The sequence below is a fragment of the Podarcis bocagei genome (assembly GCF_964188305.1).
Source record: "Podarcis bocagei genome assembly, chromosome: 1".
NCBI lineage: Eukaryota > Metazoa > Chordata > Lepidosauria > Squamata > Lacertidae > Podarcis > Podarcis bocagei.
In genome coordinates this window covers 122,041,711-122,056,787 of record NC_138125.1, presented here as the reverse complement: position 1 = coordinate 122,056,787, position 15,077 = coordinate 122,041,711, and the positions used below count along the sequence as shown (strand labels likewise).

Genomic DNA, 15,077 nt, shown 5'->3' with positions numbered 1-15,077 from the left:
TACATTAGCAGGGGATCGGGAGTTTGTTTGTTTGTTTACAACACAGTGATCAGACAAAGATAATTACCGTATTTTTCGCTCTATAAGACACACCAGACCACAAGACGCACCTAGTTTTTGGAGGAGGAAAACAAGAAAAAATATATATTCGGAATCTCAGAAGCCAGAACAGCAAGAGGGATCGCTGTGCAGTGAAAGCAGCAATCCCTCTTGCTGTTCTGGCTTCTGGGATAGCTGCGCAGCCTGCATTCGCTCCATAAGACGCACACACATTTCCCCTTACTTTTTAGGAGGGAAAAGTGAGTCCTATAGAGCAAAAAAATACAGTATATTTTATTCAAATTATATGTTTTCTTACTGTTCACTGAATTCTTCTCGGAAACTGTTCATTTGTGAAATCCAAATCATCTCCGCCCCCCTCCTCCAATTAAACTTTATAAAATGGGGGGGTACACTTTTTAAAAAACAGGTTTTGCTAAATCCCCCTCCCCATTTAATAGGGGAATCTCTCTTTTGATCATCATAATCTTTTCCCGCCGTACTTTTGCCTAAGCACTTCCCTTTCAGTTGCACACACAGGAGGATTAATTTGTAATCTTCCTCTGGGGAATGATTCATTAGTTTGTCAGCAATCAAACACAGACCCTTAGGCCCCACCCCCGATCCTGGTCCACATCAAACATATAGGGGTTTGAACATGCCTGTCTGGATCAGGTTTTTGCTTATGAGTCAGACCAGCAGTTTGGCAGAAACCAGGGACAGCGCTAAGCTTTTTAAAGCTTCTTCACAAGATCCTCTCCTCTTCCCTATGTATCTAGTTCTCTTGGGAGGGAATACCCAAACATTAACTCTTAGGAATCGCCTTGTCTGGAGCATACAAACATTCACTTAATAGCCCTGCTGAACTAGCCATTACAGATACATTCTCTCTCCTATCACTGATCTGGTTAAACTTAGCAGATCACGCAAAACTGTCTTCATGCTCACGAGTTTCCCCGCCTTGCTGCTTGCTGCAGTTTTGTTTTACTGAATTTATTTATTTAGCAAGATTTATAGGTCACTTAATTTTTTAAAAAAAAAGTCTGAATGGTTTGCATAATAGTAAGTAAACAGACTTTAAAAACAGCAGACAGTGAAATGATCAAACTATGGATCAGAACAAGCAGTTTTATGCATACTAAAATGTGTTTTATTCCCTATCAGGGGGGAAATGTGGGGCATAAGTAAAATTATTATTATTATCATCAGTGCATTTTTCCTGGGGGAATGCAGGGGTACATATACCCCTAAACATTTTGTGAATCTATGTACTTTTGTCCATTTACTGTATTTATTTTTCCCAATTTAAACTATAAAATGGTGATGTTCTTGAGTCAAAATGAGACTACCCCTAAACATTTTTTTAGTGAAAAAAGTGCACTGATCATCACTACTACTACTACTACTAGTAGTAGTACTACTACTACAGGTTTGGAGAGGGCTGCCTAAACAAAAAAGCTCTTAGAAGATGTCAAAAACAGCACAATGAAGGTATCTGCCTAATATCAATAAGCAGGGAGTTCCAGAGAATATGTAGGTGCTGCCACGTTAAAAAATTGATTTCCCACGAGTAGGGAATGAACATTATGTGGCGCTTGTAAGAGTGCCAGTTCAACAGCTTGAAGCAAGCAGTCAAGTGGGCACATTTGGAGCAAGGCATAAGAAAGAAAGAAAGAAAGAAAGAAAGAAAGAAAGAAAGAAAGATCAGCTTCTCCTTTCTGTCTCCCAGATTTCATCAAGCATGATTCAGGCCTGGAATCCTTCCCCATCTCTTCTCTGGAAATTAGCCAGAAAGGCTGAAATTTTCAGCCTAATCAGAAGAGTTCTGAAACACTTCCTTTGCATCATTCCCTGCGGACGTTCCCTGCAACGCTAAGCAGAAGGATTGATATTTACTTGGTCATGTGACCTTCTGAAATGTTTGATGTGATCTCTGCTGATGCAGCAATCCCCTTCCTTGTGCTACATTATAGGACTTCACTTTACAATCTCCCTCCCCCACCATTTAAAGAGCCCCATACATTTTCTTTGTCACCTAGTCATTCAAAGGGCATTTTAACACTTGGGAGGGGGGCAAGAAACAGCAGCTGCTTTGGATTACGAAAGAGTGGCTCTCTGTTTTAACTCTCTCACCTTGTGCGTTCTGTCCAAGTCTGATCTTAAAGCCTGTTTTCCCTCCCACCCTCTTCTGCCTGTATCTGCTGTGATGCTGCTTAGCATTTCTTTCTTATCCTTTCTGTTTTGCATGCAGTCTCCCAAGTATCTCCTCAAGGTAAGGCCACACGATTGCTATCTTGGGAACAGCAGTCCTTTTTCTGTCTCTGCTTGCATCCCCTTTGAAAATATCAGCCTTGATCAGGAATAAGAAACACACTGCGCGATCTGAAGGCCACTGCTTTATAACGCAGGTGCAAAAGCTGCTATTCTCTGGTTCAAATGTTCTTAGTTTAATACACAAATGCCACCTGTTCACAGCAGATGGTGAACTGCCACAGAACATTTGTGTGTGTGTATGTGTGTGTGTACGCGCTAAAATATTTCTATTTTATCTAAAGAATATTTCGAAGATAATTTGGGCAATAATACAAAGCCCAAGGTAGTATGGGATGCAGGAAAGGCGGTCATGCGGGGCTTCTTTATCCAACAGAGTGCAATTAAGAATAAAAAAAGGGAAAAAGGGAAGAAAGAAATTTTACAACAACTAGCAGAGAATGAGCAGGAATTAAACAAAAATCCAAAAAATAAGAAAATAAAAGAGAATATAAAAGTCCTACAATCCCAATACACAATGCTGATAAATAGAGAGATAGAATGGAAAATTAAAAGATTGAGACAGAGGAATTTTGAACATGCCAACAAAACGGGGAAGATATTAGCGTGGCAATTGAAAAAAAGGAAGGAACAGAATACGATAAACAGGATAGTGGTAGAAGGAGAAGAGATAAACAAACCCAAAGAAATAAGAAAAGCCTTTTTGGATTTCTACAGAGAACTCTTCAGAAACACAGAAAAGAATAAGACGATGGAAATAGAGAGATACTTAATATCTAAGAATATAAAAAAGATTCCCGTGGCAGATAAAGAGAAACTAAATGCCCCGATCGAGGTGGAAGAAATAAAAGCAATAATAACAGACTTAAAAAATGGGAAGGCCCCCGGCCCAGATGGGTTTACTAGCAGATATTACAAAGAGATGGAAACGACTCTGATATACCCGCTACAAGAAGTAATGAATAATATTTTGAAGGAAAAAGAAATACCGGAGACGTGGAAGGAGGCACTGATTACGCTAATTCCAAAACAAGACTCAGAACTAGATCAAATTAAAAATTACAGGCCGATTTCCTTAATAAACGTAGACTATAAGATTTTTGCGGGGGTTCTGGCAAGAAGATTCAAAGGCATCTTGCAAAACAGCATCCACAGAGACCAAGCCGGCTTTTTGCCTGGCAGGCAAATGAAGGATAATCTAAGGAATATTATAAATATTATAGAATATCTAACAGAAAGATGCGATAAGCAAGGAATACTGTTATTTGTGGACGCTGAAAAAGCGTTTGATAATGTAAATTGGGAATTCCTATTGAGACAATTGGAGTACATGGAAGTGGGCACTGAATTTTACAACGGTATAAAAGCAATATACACGGAACAAAAAGCAAGATTAATAATAAACAACATAGAGACCGAAGAAATAACAGTAACTAAGGGAACAAGACAGGGATGCCCATTATCCCCACTGTTATTTATAATGATATTAGAAATCCTACTAAAAACTATCAGAGAAAATAAGGAAATCAAAGGCATCAGGGTAGGCCAACATGAGCATAAAACCAAAGCTTTTGCAGACGACCTGGTTGTAACATTGGAAGAACCATTAGATTCAACAAAAAAGGTACTCAGAGAATTTGATCAATTCGGGGAGGTCGCAGGCTTTAAACTAAATAAAAGGAAAACAAAAATAATAGCTAAAAACATGCAGGCAGCCGAAACTGAGGAACTACAAAGAGCAACAGGAATAGAGGTAACTAAGAAAGTGAAATACTTAGGGATATGGGTAACGCCTAAAAATATAGATCTCTTCAAAAACAATTACGAAACGGTATGGAAAGGAGTTAAGAAGGACATAGAAACATGGGGTCGGTTAAAACTGTCATTTTGGGGTAGAATAGCCACAATTAAAATGTCGGTATTCCCAAGAGTGTTATTCCTCTTTCAAAACATCCCGATTATTAAGGGTACTAAGATATTCAAAGTCTGGCACAAAGATATTTCTAGATTCATCTGGCAGGGGAAGAAGCCGAGAGTAAAGTTTAAAATTTTAACGGATACGAAAGAAAGAGGAGGCTTCGCCCTTCCCGATCTGAAGATATACTATGAGGCATCCAGCTTATGCTGGATAAAGACATGGATAAAACTAGAAGAAGGGGAAGTGCTAGACTTGGAGGGTCACGATAACCGATACGGGTGGCATGCTTACCTGTGGCACGGACGGAAGAAGGGCCACAAAGGATTTGTGAACCATATATTTAGGGGCCCCTTGTTGGAGGTTTGGGAGAGATATAAGGAGATGTTAGAACCAAGAACACCCCAATGGCTATCTCCACTAGAGGTAATGGCCATCAAAAAGGTTAATATGGGAACTAAATGGGCAACTTACGAACAATTACTTATGAAGGAGGAAGGAAAATGGAAAATGAGGCCGTACGATCAGGTTAAATCTCAAGTATACGATTGGCTACACTACCACCAAATAAATGATATGTTCAGGAAAGACGTAAAAGATAAAGGCTATGCCGACAAAAACTCCATATTCCAAACTGAAATCTTGAGGAGTAACACAAAAATACTATCTAAATTGTATAGGCACTTACTAGATTGGAACTTAGCCGACGAAGAGGTTAAGGGGGTAATGACTCATTGGGCTAGAGATCTGGGCCGTAATATTTATTACGAAGAGTGGGAAAAACTTTGGAAACAACACTTAAAATTTACGGCCTGTGTGTCACTGAAGGAGAACCTAATGAAAATGTTTTATCGCTGGTACCTCACTCCGGTTAAGTTAGCTAAAATGTATGGATCCTGCAATAAATGCTGGAAGTGCAAGATAAGGGAAGGTACCTTCTACCATATGTGGTGGGAATGTCCAAAGATTACAGGGTTCTGGGAGAGCATATATGACGAAATGAAAAAAATGCTAAGATATACCTTTAACAAAAGACCAGAGGCGTTCTTGCTAGGTTTGGTAGGAAAGGAAATTAAGAAGAAAGATTACAAATTGTTCCAATACGCAACAACGGCAGCAAGGGTCTTAATAGCAAAAAATTGGAAGCAGGAGAATATTCCAACAATGGAGGAATGGAGAGGTAAATTATTGGAATATGTGGAGATGGACAGGATGACATGTAAAATTAGATATACAAAAGATCAGAGGTTTGTTGAAAATTGGGAAAGTTTTACGAAATATCTGAAAAGCTTAATTGATGAACAGATAACACTAGTAGGTTTTCAAGAAGCTCTGTAAAAGGTAAAGGGTAAAGCTAAAAGGAAATGGATGGATGAGAGTGACTTATGGCTTTACAAACACGGAAATGCGGAATCATTGTTTAATGTTATTTTGGACGATTCGTGGAATGACTGAAGGAAGTCAACTTCTATTTCTTTAAGTGAACAGATATGAGTTCTGATTAAGTTTGTTATGTATTCTGTTTTTTGAAAACTTAATAAAAATTATGCATGAAAAAAAAAAAAATATTTCTATTGCACCATGCGAACAGAGGGCAGATTGTTTTCTCTAATTTTGTTGAACTATGTGATACAACAGCACAAAGCTGCTTTTGATTACTAACTAAGGGGGTGATATTTTTAATTCACAAAGTCAGCTTTGATTCTTTTTTTGTGAAAAATAAAAAAAATAAAATAAAGAACAGCTGTAGTGACAGAGTCATTAAGGTAAGGTGCGTAATGAACAATATACTTGTTACCCATATACTACGTTGAACACACACAAAAATGTTTTTGCTTTGTTTTAATGGAGAGCGTTCGCGATTTGGCGGCATGAACCAACTAGAGACGTGAAGTAATGAAGAAGAAAGTAATTTAAAAAGGGAAATACTGTTTTGTGTTCAGTGACAAGGGTGATGTTGTGACTGTAGTGATAGCTGACTTCATGCTTATCATGGCTGCCTGCAGCACGTCAATCACTGCTGAGACCCATGTTCATTTTTGTCTTGCTTCTGGAAGTGCATACAGTGGTACCTTGGTTTAAGAACAGCTTAGTTTATGAACAACTTGGATTAAGAACGCTGCAAGCCCGGAAGTAGGTGTTTTGGTTTGTGAACTTTGCCTTGGAAGCAGAACATGTTTCGCTTCCTGTTGAGTGTGTTCCATTTGTAAATTGAGTCCCCCGCTGCTATGGGAAAGCACACCTTGGTTTAAGAACGTTTTGGTATAAGAACAGACTGCCAGAACGGATTAAGTTCATAAACCAAGGTACCACTGTAGTTTTAAACTGGGCTAATGCACTGTGGACTGCTGAGTGTGGACGTCAGCTGACTTCTCTGCGGCCTATAGGCGTCCTCCCTTGTCTTCACCTGAACCCAATGCAGATCCCATTGCAATCCCTCTCTCCTTCCTGCTGCCTAACTGGTGGGTGCTGGGAAGAGCTGAGGAATGATATTCGGGAGAAAGGTTAGGGTGTTTGTGAGTGAGGGGGGTACTTTGTAACTCACAGATTGTGAGGCTGTCTGTCTGTGGGAGACTGTGTCAGGTTGTGTGTGTCTGTGTGCGAGGTGGTGGGGGATCTGATGGGTGAGCCCCCCAACATCTAAATGCAGCCCCCAGTCTACCACCCATCATCTCAGATGGCCCTTGAGTACAAAATGGTTGCCCACCTGTAGGTTAGAATAGTTGTGAAGTGACATGTTTTAGATTGGTTCACCATTACCCTAAACCATGTCTGTGGACAAACGCCGGCTCCCTCGGCCTGAAAGCGAGATGAGCGCCGCAACCCCATAGTTGCCTTTGACTGGACTTAACCTTCCAGGGGTCCTTTACCTTTACCAAACCATGGTGTTGTGCCACATGCACAACTAATAATAATAATAATAATAATAATAATAATAATAATAATAATAGTATTTATACCCTGCCCATCTAGCTGGGTTTCCCCAACCACTCTGGGTGGCTCCCAACAGAATATTAAAAACACAACCAAACATTAAAAACTTCCCTAAACAGGATCGCCTTCAGATGTCTTCTAAAAGTCAGATAGTTGCTTATTTCCTTGACAACTGATAGGAGGGTGTTCCACAAGGCAGGTGCCGCTACTAAGAAGGCCCTCTGCCTGGTTCCCTGTAACCTCACTTCTCGCAGTGAGGGAACCGCCAGAAGGCCCTCGGAGCTGGACCTCAATGTCCGGGCTAAACGATGGGGGTGGAGACGCATACTTCCCTCTCTTTCTCCCGTGTGGCTGAGAGAAGGGCGTTCAATAGGTCTTCAGGCTGTGACTTTGGTGAGTCTCCAGAGATAAATTATTACATAGCTGGGAAAAGGGAGGCGGTCACTGAGAACACCTCTCTGCAATGTTGTCATCTCTTTGTGTTACGCACCCATGAAGTGTCGCTGAGAGGCATGTTTATCTCAGAGTCTATTAACAGGAGACATGGACCTGAGGTAAGCGGCAAGAACTTTTGACCACTGTTGCCCGGTAGACAATTCCTCTTGGGGTCAGAAACCTCCCTCCACACTTAGGGACTTAGGATGGGTGCAGAACCTTTGATGATGCAGTAAACAGCTGAAACAATCTTAGGAAACATATACTGAGGATTAGGTAGTAAATGACTCTACACATTGTGTGTCTCTGACTTGTGCTTTCAGGTGGACACCATGGAGATTATGCGGCACCCTGAGGAAACAACCAACATGAAGAGGCAAACTGTGGCTTCCTATTTCAGGGTATGCAATCTGCATTGTGAAAGTGCAATATAACTTTATTGACACCCCCCACTTTGTTGTTTATATAGTGCTGGCAGTGTGCCAGGGACCCTGAAGTGCAGATAATTGTCCCAGCCTGAAGGAATTCCTATAGATGCACAAGGCAGCTCAGGAAATGATCTCATCGTTTAAGGAAAGTTGAAGAGAGTTAGGTGAGCATCGGAAAAGAGCTCACCTGAGCTTAGTGCAGGGGCAAGAACGGTTCAGGGGATTCTTTGCCAAATCAGTGGTTTTCAGTGGCAATGCAATCATATACAGTGGTACCTCTGGTTACGAACTTAATTTGTTCCGGAGGTCCGTTCTTAACCTGAAACTGTTCTTAACCTGAAGCACCACTTTAGCTAATGGGGCCTCCTACTGCCACCGTGCCGCCGGCGTACGATTTCTCTTCTCATCCTGAGGTAAAATTCTTAACCCGAGGTACTACTTCTGGGTTAGCGGAGACAGTAACCCGAAGTGTTTGTAACCCAAGGTGTTTGTAACCCGAGGTACTACTGTACCTATCTACTCACTTGTAAGCTCCACTGACTTCAGTGAGACTTACCTCCAGGTGAGTGTGTATAGTATTACAGCCTAAAAAGAAGAGATTTTTAAAAGAGAACATTTTCCAGCAGCTTTTGCTTTACTCGGTGATGAAAACGAGAGAGAACGAGGCTGCTTTCAAAAGGAATACTTTAATTCACCTTGGACATCTGATCTGCAGTGTTATGCATCTTCCCCCCTCCCAACTCTTTCAAGTTTGTTAATACTGCTTTTTAGATGCGACGTGACTGGAATGAGCAGACTGCTAGAATTTCATTCCTTTAAAAGAAAGGGGGGCATCGTTGAGCCTCATTTTTTTATTATTTTTGCTTGTGTTTCCCCAGTATTCTCTGATGGATCTGTTGTCCAAAATGGTGATTGGGCAGCCTCATTTTGTCCGCTGCATTAAACCCAACGATGACCGAGAGGCGCTGAGGTTTTCTCAAGAAAGAGTTTTAGTGCAGCTGCGCTACACTGGCATTTTGGAGACGATCAACATACGTCGGCAAGGGTATTCTCACCGCATTCTCTTTGATGAGTTTGTGAAAAGGTGAGCGGCATAGTGTTGGGTAAAGTCAGAATGAATGAACCTCTGAAACTTCCATTCTAATCTATACAATTGGGAGGGAGGGAATCACATGGCTCCTGTGACGGCAGTATTCAGAATTGTAAGACTGTTCAGGGAGTCAGGAGAGGATATATTCTTTATTAATATCCTTCCTAACTTGCGCTAGCAATTTCCTTTACTTGGCAGAGTTTGACATTCCCCTTTTAAACGCACAGTGGATAGCTGGTTGAGGGCTTGTTTAAGCCCCTCACTATTAGGTTCCTGGTAAGTTCCCTTATATCCCTCTTAAAAGAATAAACCCGCCACAATCTTGTTTAAAGTATACAAAAGAAGTTTACTCGTGTCACCAGTTCACAGCTGGATCCCTGAAGGCAGGCTTAGTTACAAAGTATATACCGTATTTTTCACACCTGGCCATAAGACGCACCTAGTTTTAGAGGGGGAATGCAAGAAAAAAAATATTCTTTAAAGGGAGCGCTGAGCACAGCCTGTATGCATCCCAGGCTCTGCTCAGCACTCCCTTTCACGAGCCGCGTGGAGCGTGTGTGAGGCTCTTTAAAGGGAGCATGGCTCTTGGGGGCTTTTGCAGGAGGTGGGGGAAGGGACTGAGGTGTTGGGATACTGCCAGGGAGACAGTCATCTCCAGACGATCCACCAGTCTCCCGTAGAACAGCGTCAGTCTATTAGCGACACGAGAACGGAAATATCCTAACATGAGGGCCCGCCCTCTGTCCCTTCCCCCACCTCCCGCAAAAGCCAGCAACAGCCGCATGCTCTTTAAAGGGAGCGCAAAGCCTCCTCGGGGCAGTGGGAGCCTTCATCCCGCTGCCCTGAGGAGGCTTTGCACAGCTAAACCAGAAGCTAAAACAGTGAGAGGGAGTGCTGCGCAGCAATCCCTCTCGCTGTTCTGGCTTCTGGGATAGCTGTGCAGCCTGCATTCGCTCCATAAGACGCACACAGTCCACACGACAAAAGGAAGATGGAAAAAGAGAGAGAGTGGCAGCATGCCTTGTCCTTTTGTTACCTGGACAGGTAAGGTCACGCCCACCTCTAGTCACATGCAAAAGGAAGGATGTTCCAGCCCAGGAGGAACAAGGAAGTTTCGACTGGCTGGACCAAACATCCCCTTGCATGTCTACTCAAGGAAAACAAGGAATGTTGTACTTGACTGCTGCTTATGTATCACATCCCACAAGAATGCCCCAGGCCTCCCCACTTCCCACCTTGGGCAACATGAGCGGCAGGACTGTTTATGGTTTCGCTAAGCCAGATTTCAGCTGAGAAATGGGTCAGCTTTGGACCATTGAGGCTGCTCAGCTCCACCCTGTTTCAGGGCCTTCTGATGGCTACTACTAGGAGCCCCGCGGTTGGTTGTGCATGTTGTGCCACATTTTCCGTGGGTGCAATGGGGCCTCTGCGGTGGTGGAACTCCCTGGTCTTCCAGTAGACCTTGGTAGAACCTAGCAAAGGAACACCTTCACCTCATCCTAACCTCCGTTAAAAGGTAAAGGTAAAGGGACCCCTGACCGTTAAGTCCAGTCGCGAACGACTCTAGGGTTGCGGCGCTCATCTCGCTTTACTGGCCGAGGGAGCCGTCATTTGTCTGCAGACAGCTTCCGAGTCATGTGGCCAGCATGACGAAGCCACTTCTGGCAAACCAGAGCAGCGCACGGAAACGCCATTTACCTTCCCGCCGCAGTGGTACCTATTTATCTACTTGCACTTGCTTTCGAACTGTTAGGTTGGCAGGAGCAGGGACCGAGCAACGGGAGCTCACCCCATCGCAGGGATTGGAACCGCCAGCCTTCTCTTGACAGTAAATTCAATTGAAGTCAATAGGGATTAGTAACTAAAAGGGTACATAGAGTGTCCCGATAACGGGTAGCAATAGTACTGGACTGTTCTGCCTTGTTAAGACCATACCTGGAGTATTGCGTCCAGTTCTTGGTGCACAGTTTAAGAATGATATTGCGGAAGGAGATCAAGATGATCAAGGTCCTGGAGACCTAGCCTTAAAAGGAACTGTTGAGGGAGCTTGATATCAGTTACAGATAGGTAGCCGTGTTGGTCTGCCATAGTCAAAATAAAAAAAAAATCCTTCCAGTAGCACCTTAAAGACCAACTAAGTTAGTTCTTGTTATGAGCTTTCGTGTGCATGCACACTTCTTCAGATACACTTGATATGTTTAGCTTCATAGGCGCCGACTCCATGGGGCTTGAGGGGGCTCGAGCCCCCTCAAAATTTTTTTTGGGGGGGCTCAGCCCCCCCAATAATCTCGGGCGGGCGCCCTTCCAGCAGAGCGCCGCCGCCGTCCCCGCCTCCTCCCAACCTGCTCCTTCGCCAGCCAGCCAGCCGCGCGCCCTAATCGGAGAGCCCCGGCCAAGGCACTGCCGGAAATCCCGCGAGAACAGGGGAATCCCGACTGGCCACACCTCCCAGCCAGCCAATCGGCTGGCTGGGGGGCGTGGCTTGCCCTATTTAGGGCCGGAGCCACTTTATTTGCATATTCATGAGCTTATTTATTATTCATGAGCTTTCCCGGGCCCCCCCAATATTTTTTCTAAGTCCGCGTCCCTGTTTAGCTTGATATGTTTAGCTTGGAGAAGAGCAGACAGAGAGGAGATCTGAAAGCCATGTTCTAATATTTAAAGGGCTGTCACATGGAAGATGGAGCAAGCTTGTTTTTTCTTGCTCTGGAGGGTAAGATCCAAACCAATGGATTCTACTTACAAGAAAGGAGATTCTGCCTGGACATCAGGAAGAACTTTCTGGCCGTAAGAGCTGTTTGACAGTGGAACAGACTCCCTTGGGAGGCTGTGGACTCTCCTTCCTTGGAGGTTTTTAAGCAGAGGTTGGATGGCCATCTGTCATGGATGCTTTAATTGAGATTCCTGCATCGCAGGGGGTTGGACTAGATGTCCCTTCCAACTCTACAATTCTATGATTTTTTAGTAAAGCCCACCTTCTTAATTTAATGGTGCTAAGGTTGCATTATATTTTAGGATGTTGTGGTTGTTGCTGTTGTTTTAACTGACCATACATGTCAATTCTACACTGCATGTAGAAAGCAGAAGATGCCATTTTTAAAATTTTGATTAATCTGATATCAGTCTTCTGGGCCAAGTCCACCTTCAGTCAGATTTCTCAATCTGCATTGTCTGCTTTATGTAGGTCAGCCTTGCAGTGTACCAGGAATTGGCAGGCATGGTACCGACAGTTCTTCTCAATGTGATGTATCCGACAATACACAGTTGAAGAGGTTCTGGGGTTCTTCACTGAAAAATAATTAATATGCAGACATCATGAATGTGAATGAGAAGTACTAGAAAATAACTGCAGACAGTTTGAAGCCTATGGCTCTATTTTCATTTTAGCCAGTTTTTGTACTTTTATTGTCATTGTAAGCCGCCTTGCAAAATATAAATAAAATAGTATGACTTTGGAAGCATTTGCCCATGGCACAGGAATCTGATTTTTAGCCCTGACTAAGTTAAGTGCTTTAGACACTAAGTAGTGAGCACGGTACATAAAAACATTTGAGAAAAACAGGTCAAATGCTAAACAGATTGGCACTTCTTTGTTCCTAATCAAAAAAGCCATTAGGCAAGTATGAACAAGAGTTTTGAAATGTCAGTAAATCTGAGGATATCAAAGATTTTTCTAAGCCAGCTAGTTAATTGGTATTTTGATCCTTTTGAGCAACTTAACAACAAAATATATGAACCAGCAGTTTTTCCCCCCCTTGATGTGATTAAACAAATAGGTACAGCTTCTTATCTTCCTGTTCACTAGCTGCTGTTTTGTAAACTCTTAGCAGGAAAGATGAGAACAAAGCAATCAAAGGCAGGAAACAGAGGCGATCAAGGTTTATCAGGTTGAGGTAAACAAAAGCTAAAATCTTGTCTAATGCTCTGGCTGTCTTTTGTTTCCATATGACATGGAAAGGACTTCACACAGCAGACCTGCAAGTTTGTTTATTGCATTGGAAAGGAAGGCTTAACTGTCACCAGTTCCTCTACCACCCTTTCCCCAGCTTGTTAGCCTCAAAGGTTTAAGATTTAGGATCAAACATGAGTTTGGGTTTAGAACCTGATTTGTGTGCCAGTTTTCAATTTTGGAAGCTGACATGCTGTTTTTAAAGAAAAGGACAGAATGCCTCTGAGCAATGTGAAAGAATATTTTATTTACCTCTGAGTGTCCATGAATTTGAGGTCATGATACAGGACTTTGCAGGCAGGCAATCTGACTTCCAGGCCTTTGGGGTTTGTTTGCTTGCTTGTTTGTTTGTTTGTTTGTTTGTTAGCTTACAGCATTTATATTGCCCGTTAATAAATGTTGTGTGGATAGTGCCTACTTTTTTGTGTCTATCTGTGTCAAGTACAGTGGTACCTCGGGTTACATACGCTTCAGGTTACATACGCTTCAGGTTACAGGCTCCTCTAACCCAGAAATAGTGCTTCAGGTTAAGAACTTTGCTTCAGGATAAGAACAGAAATCGTGCTCCGGCGGCGCAGCGGCAGCAGGAGGCCCCATTAGCTAAAGTGGTGCTTCAGGTTAAGAACAGTTTCAGGTTAAGAACGGACCTCCGGAACGAATTAAGTACTTAACCTAAGGTACCACTGTATTAGTAACATAGAATAAAGTCTAAAAGACCCGGAACACAAACCTGTAATGCAGAGGGGGGGGGTATTTTAGTGACATTTTTCTGATTTAAAACAAGATTTTTCTAACTCATTCATACAGTTAGAATATGATGTTTGTATAATATATTTGCACTAGTCAGTCATTGTGTGTCCCCCATTGGAGATTGGCACTGTTTAAAACAGGGTTCAGCAAACTTTTTCAGCAAGGGGCCGGTCCACTGTCCCTCCCACCTTGTGGGGGGCCAGACTATATTCTGAAGGGGGGGTGAACGAATTCCTATGCCCCACACATAACCCAGAGATGCATTTTAAATAAAAACACACATTCTACTCATGTAAAAACACCAGGCAGGCCCCACAAATAACCCAGAGGTGCATTTTAAATAAAAGGACACATTCTGCTCATGTAAAAACATGCTGATTCCTGGACCATTCGCGGGCCGGATATAGAAGGCGATTGGGCCAGATCCAGCCCCCGGGCCCTAGTTTGCCTGCCCATGGTTTAAAATATAGTGTTCCATGTAGATTCAGCACCATTTCTGAAATTTTGCCTGGTCGCGTTCTACACTGGTAGGAAAAAATCAGCTGAGCACAGCTAGACAAATGCAATAGACTTCCTTCCTTCCACCCAATCTAGACGATAAGCTTATGAATATAAGTTTTTTAAGAGCTAACTGCAAATGCAGAAGAAGAGGAAAAACAATTCTGTTTGCTGCGGCATTCTATTATCAGAAGCAGTCAGTTTGTTACTGATTAGGGTCCTTATTCCCTATTTCATTTTGGTGAAAGTGGTGGTGCTCAGATTTGCATTTCTGCCTTTTATTTGCTAATGCTAATGGGGACTCATACAAGTGCATCAAGACAAGGCCCATAGCTTTGATCTTGGCTTAAATTTTCCCAGCTTGTGAAATCTCTCAGAAGGGCCATTTATTACAGAGCAGAGTGCTGCATACGCTATTCATATGCAAGCAAGTATGTTAAGAGAACATTTAAATGATGAGTTCATGCAACTCTTGGGCCCCAGGGAAGCAAGGAATGCAGTTGCTGGCAGCTGGGGCAGCCTCAGAATTTGGATTGGAGAAGACCCACAGTGTGGCATTCTTACTTGTGGGACTGCATGCACCCTCTCCCCCCACCTCAAAATATTGTGGAGTTAGTAACAGCTGTTCTTTCAAGGTCTCTGGAATTGTAAAGGTAAAGGGACCCCTGACCATTAGGTCCCGTCACGGATGACTTTGGGGTTGCGGCGCTCATCTCGCTTTATTGGCTGAGGGAGCCGACATACAGCTTCCGAGTCATGTGGCCAGCA

The 15,077-nt window shown here is 42.9% G+C and overlaps 1 protein-coding gene across 1 annotated transcript in view; it reads left to right on the top strand.

The window, feature by feature from the left end:
• Positions 1-15,077, top strand: part of MYO3B (myosin IIIB) — a 297,619-nt gene that overhangs the window by 182,620 nt on the left and 99,922 nt on the right. Inside the window, exons 25-27 of the mRNA XM_081181948.1 lie at positions 2,291-2,311; positions 7,918-7,995; positions 8,901-9,106. Of these exons, the coding sequence (XP_081038074.1) occupies positions 2,291-2,311; positions 7,918-7,995; positions 8,901-9,106 (305 nt within the window). The remainder of the gene's footprint in view (positions 1-2,290; positions 2,312-7,917; positions 7,996-8,900; positions 9,107-15,077) is intronic.